We start from the raw sequence: 5,530 nt of genomic DNA, 5'->3' as shown, positions 1-5,530 counted from the left end.
ACTGCAAAGATTTGACCATATCTATACAACAAATGATAACTTCAGAACACTTCAGTAGAACAAAGATAATATGCAATGCAGTCGTTTCAATGCAACTACAGTGTCCATGGTCAAATAAATTTTGAGTTTCTCAAACTCCGTGTACATGGGTCATGCAAATCGGAAAATAGATCGCGACTTTTATAAACCCTAGTTGAAAAATTATGAACATAGGACATGTTCAGGGTGTGCAATGAATCGCTAATGAATGCATAATAACCAAAAATGATGTACTTACTAATGATCGAACACCTAGTTAGTAATCCCTAAAGTTTCAGTTGGATGATGGAGCAAGAAGAAGTAGAAAAAGACAGTCGAGTTCCAAATATGTCTTCAAAATGTTTGAGCAAATGAGAGTTCCATCAGTTATTTGAAAATTTAATTTAAAATGAAAGGTATTTTCGTAATCTTGCTTTATCCATTCAATTACAACTCATAAATAAACATCCCAAATAAGTATTAGATTACCTTTGTAGAATGCATAAGTAAACGCAATCAATTACAATCAAATAACCATAACAATTGAAATCTATTTCCATTGATCCATCAATGCAAGCCAATTCCAATTACACCAAAATTTATTGCCCTACCTGTCCTAAATAATTATATAAAAGATAAAAACTAAGACAAACTTTAGCATCGAACTACCAAAATAGAAAAACCAAAAAAATTAATATGATGGATTAAGAACCAAAGGTTTGAAATATTATCTAATTCATTTTCAAGGAATAAGATCGAACCATCATTTAACCCACCATGAAAATTTGCTTTTATTTTTATGTTCTCTGTGGACCGAAGTTTAACTAACACGTCAGGGTAAATCAACAGAACTTGTTATGGAAAGGGCAAAAATATACGAAAAATACAAGTGTTATCCATATCCTTAACAACAATTGAGGAAAGTTTATAAAAGCACAGCATCTGTACACATTAAACATACTACTGATGGGTACATCCCAAAATCCAAAGCTGTCTCTCTCATCTCGCCAAGAACACAGAACAGAAGTTTTGAAAGAAAGAAAAATATAAAATTTAAAAAGCCTGTCTCGTGGACTCTTTTGTATGATGCTAAGGGCGCAATCTGCACATCACTCCGGACCTTGGCTCCAAACCACCATCAAGTATCTCTTAGCATGAAAACCAGTGGAGGGCTACGGAACGACAAACCATGGATCACAGGGTGGGGAGATTACTGTGATGTTAATCATGTAGGAGGATTGGGGTATACTTTAGGCTTTGGCTTAACTTCTATTTCATTTACACTGCGCACATATATGGCATCTGGCTCGTGGCTACAAAATTAAAAAAAAAAATGCAAAGAAAGAGCGATGAGAAAGTTGTCAATGCATCAGTGTGTGACAGTGTCAAAGAGAGACAGGGAACATACGGTTTATCTCCCTCTTCAAATGTGTAACTTGAAGCTACAGCTAACAGCCGCCCATCTCTACTAAATGAGAGTGCTGCAATACTTGTCGGATATTTTGAATACTGAAAGATGGAGTAATCAAAAGAGAATTTTAAGAAACGTACTGGTTGTGGACAGAAACAAAAATTTTAGCTCATGGTGGAAAAATCTTGCCTGATAAAGCCTCTTCTTGTTGTTCCCGTCCCAAACATTCACGTACCCATCACAACCTCCAGTCGCAAAAGTACCATAGCTGCAGCATGGAAATAACAGAAGCCAAACAGATCATTGATCAATATCGTAGCAAGGTAAAGGCTTTTCACGTTAAAACTTATTATGGGAGTGAAGACCTCAACACCTATGGGTGATGTGACAGTGTGTGCAATTAGATTTTGTTCTCTACTTCCATAAAGATTTCCATTGTCTAAAATTTTAACTAGGACACGATGGTAACCTACTCATTGTTTAAAACCGATCGATTAAGTTTAAAAGGTCCTCTCATAAAATAGATCCTCCTCCCCCCCCCCAAATTTTGGGAAAGTGCAATGTAGTGTCCTATGCTCTCACTCGAGCCAAATCAATCACTCAAAATAGACCATAAACTCACATGGGATGGAATGCAATAGCATTGACCGGATAGACTATGTCCCTTCCAGCCTCTGATTTTCTGTGACATTTGAATGCATACCTGTAAAAAGACAAAATCACATACAGAGAATTACAGCTCAAAGACTATCAATAAAGAAAAAATAGCTGAAAAAAATATATCAAAAGCTCTGCATCTCTGAATATTCATTCCGCTCAAGCATATAGAAGACATAAGAAATTCAACATATTACAGAGAGCACATCAATTTTAAACTATTCTTGTTATTGTTAACTAACAACACCTACTTTTTGGCTTGACTAGCCTCTGAGGGATCAAAAAATTCCATAGCAACTCGTCCTTCAACTGAACTAAGAGCATAGCCTGCATTCAGAAAAGAGATTTTATAAATCCATACATAATTGCAGAACCAAAGCCATGATACTGATTACTTAGAGTTTGGTTTTAATTTAATTTAGTTTATGGAAATCATAGTAGAACGAGGCCTTATGAATGTAGCATTTCCATACTTAAAAATAGATCCTAGGTGCTACCCTCAAAATTTAAACAAATGCAACTAGAAAAGCTGTTTCAGTAGGCACTAGGCAGTAAGGGAACAGAGAATATAATGGCAGGGTTCAACCAAAATTCCATACATATGAACAACACAGAGAATGACATGGTCATTTATCAAGAAGAAAGATGGTTCATTAATCAACAATTTAATTTCAAAGGTTAGATAAATACCTGTGCCATTTGGATAACAACGCACACATCGAGTCTGATATTTCAACGAGGATTCCCTCCTTTGCTCGGGTTGAGACATATTTCTCAAGTCATATACATTAACATGCCTTCCAGCAGTTGCTACAACCAAACGGTTCCCCACAAGAGAAAGTGAGTAAACACGTTCAGGCTGAGGATATGTTCCAACGAGAGTATGTTCCTGCCCACTTGCTCCTCTAGGATCCCAACACTTCAGTGTTTTATCCCAACTGCCAGTAATTAATTGCCCTGGAAAACCATTGACCTACGTTGTCAAATTTCCAGCATTAAGATAACAATAATACATAGTTGATATCTAAAATGCAGTGTAGGGCATATTTCCTTGAAAAGAAGTTTGGCACCACAGCCCAGCAAATGTGAGAGAATTGTTCGCCATTTCTCTTTTTTAATTCACTAAGTTCAAATAGAGAGGAAAAAAGAACCCATAAACAATAGTTCAATTCATATTTTGCACAGGCAATTAAATTCAAATTGTAGACTCTATCATCCAGAAACAATAATTGGCATCAGAAATCCCTTTCCTCTTGCATTTTCAACTGAACACACATTTTTTGAGATGCTAGTATGCACGATATTTTAACAAAAACCACATTTCACGAAGGAAGAAGAAAAGAAACTATGCTCTATGGTTTCCTCCATGAATTTCATCCATCTAAAAGGTGAATTAGAACCAGTGTAGTAAGGTAAAAATATCACTAGATTTTCCATTGATACAACAAGTCGACCTTTCCATTCACTCCCATTTGAATAAGATAGAAAATGATTCATCAACTCAACTAACATAAACTGTTGCTTTTATGAAATCTTCTGTGGGCTTACGTACAAGAAAGGATTCTTCAACTAAATCCGTGCTTCTAATGTGCTTAGTTCTTATTCGTGACAAGTTATAAAAATTGAACCTCACTTACTATTTTGGAACCCTACCAAATCAACCAACACGACTCTCATGTAAACTTCCCAATTGACTAATTAAGCAGAATTCGTATCTTCCTTCAGAAAGTAGAAACCGAGAACACTCAACTAAAAACCAAACCCTCAACAAAGATGTACCTGCGGCGTAAGAATACTCAACGCACCGCACAGGTGCATCATGCCTTCCTAATATGTCCTCTTTATTATGGTTGAAAACAAGCCTGAAAGAACGAAAACAGAATGAAGCTTGTTTGAAAAAAAAAAAAAAAAATCAGCAAAGTGAAATCCGCAAGATTTTGTAAACTACAGAAGAAGCCCTCACCTCCTGACGGTGTTGTCGACACTGACACTGAATCCAGAAGAATCGTCGTGGAAACAACAGTCGAGGACAGGACCACCGTGTACGAACTCACCACGGAGGACGTTGGCGCTGGCGTCGTACAAGCGCACAGTCTGGGAAGGAAGAACAGTAAAGATGAGGTTGGAAATGAAAAGAAGAGGTAACAGAGAAAGAGTAGAGAGTAAGTTTTACCTTGTCCCAAGAGGAAACAAGTAAGTGATCACTGTGGTTGGAGAAGCGGAGATTGGAAATGCCGTCGGAGGGAGGATTTGAAAGCTCCCGGCCAGCAACCGGAGGAGGAACGGCGGTCATGGCGGAAATTGATCTGGAAGTGCCAAACGAGATGAAGAATTAGGGTTTTTCCTGTGTGGGTCTCTGAACAAAGTTCGAGAGAGAGAGAGGAAGAGGGAAGAAGATTTCAAAATATGAATTTTTGAATTTGATGTCTCTCTGTGGGAAAAAGACGAGGGAGAGCCGAGAGAAGAGAAGTGATCCCAAAAGGGTTTTAGATTTAAATTTCAAAATGCGACTTTCTTTCATTTATTAAGGAACTATGAATTTGCCATATCATTCATGCTCAATGAGGATATCATTTTATTTAACATTTTCTTTTTAACTTAATTCGATTGTTGCACATTTTTATCCAACACTTTTTCTGCTATCTTGTTTTGAATTAGATCATTGCGAATTTTAATTAGATTGTTGCAAACATTCTCTCAGTCAACACTTCGGGATCTCGCACGGCCTCCAAAATAACACTTCATACTCTCTAACTATCTAGGGCTAAAATCACTCTTTTAGGTCTAAATTTCGTGCTAAAGTTTATGTCTAGACTACTAAAGAGCTTCCAAATATATAGAGGATTGAAACTTGGCTACCAAGAACTTACCAAAATTAAGAAATTTTCAATCTTGGAAAGTCTGGCGTTGCAACGCTTTTCTGATTTCTTCACTCACGCACGTCCTTCTGTCGTAGCATAGCGCTGTACTCCGACTGAGTGCAGCGGCACCCTCCTAGTGTAATGACGCTTTAATAGAGCACTTGGGCTATGCTGAATGCCAAAATATTGAGCTTTCGGGTTTGAAGCGCCCAGGGGCTATGCTGAATGCCAAAATATTGAGCTTTCGGGTTTGAAGCGCCCAGGGCACTGCCATTATGTTGTCCTGTTATTAGGTTTTTTACTTTTTCTTGAGGGTTTAAACTCGATTTTTGGTTCTTTTGACTTCTAATTCTATTTTCATGATAATTCTCTGTAAAACACTAGTAAACACAATAAGAAGAAAATAGTGCACATTTTAGGTGTGTTTCATAGACTACTAAGATTCTTCTTAAAAATCATGTTCTTTCTATACTTTTGAACTTTTGAAGCCCTTTAAATTTTGAACACCACTATCTGGGAACCGACCTGGAAAGTAAATTAGTCAACATTTTATAAGCATGTAACAAATAAGTAATATTTTTAA

At 36.9% G+C, this 5,530-nt stretch overlaps 1 protein-coding gene across 1 annotated transcript; it reads right to left on the bottom strand.

Annotated features, from left to right (window-relative positions):
• Nucleotides 1–850: 850 nt before the first annotated feature.
• Nucleotides 851–4,592, bottom strand: LOC120090111 (mitotic checkpoint protein BUB3.2). Its single transcript, XM_039047623.1, has 9 exons — nucleotides 4,260–4,592; nucleotides 4,050–4,180; nucleotides 3,866–3,948; nucleotides 2,777–3,043; nucleotides 2,338–2,413; nucleotides 2,052–2,132; nucleotides 1,619–1,697; nucleotides 1,427–1,527; nucleotides 851–1,331 (listed from the first exon to the last, which is right to left on the bottom strand). Exons 1-9 carry the CDS (start codon nucleotides 4,377–4,379, stop codon nucleotides 1,244–1,246), a joined length of 1,026 nt encoding a protein of 341 aa, XP_038903551.1. The 5' UTR covers nucleotides 4,380–4,592; the 3' UTR covers nucleotides 851–1,243.
• Between the last annotated feature and the right edge of the window lie 938 nt (nucleotides 4,593–5,530).

Source organism: Benincasa hispida, chromosome 11, assembly GCF_009727055.1.
Source record: "Benincasa hispida cultivar B227 chromosome 11, ASM972705v1, whole genome shotgun sequence".
NCBI lineage: Eukaryota > Viridiplantae > Streptophyta > Magnoliopsida > Cucurbitales > Cucurbitaceae > Benincasa > Benincasa hispida.
Note: the sequence above shows the minus strand (reverse complement) of the source record. Positions and strands in the feature narration are given on the sequence as shown.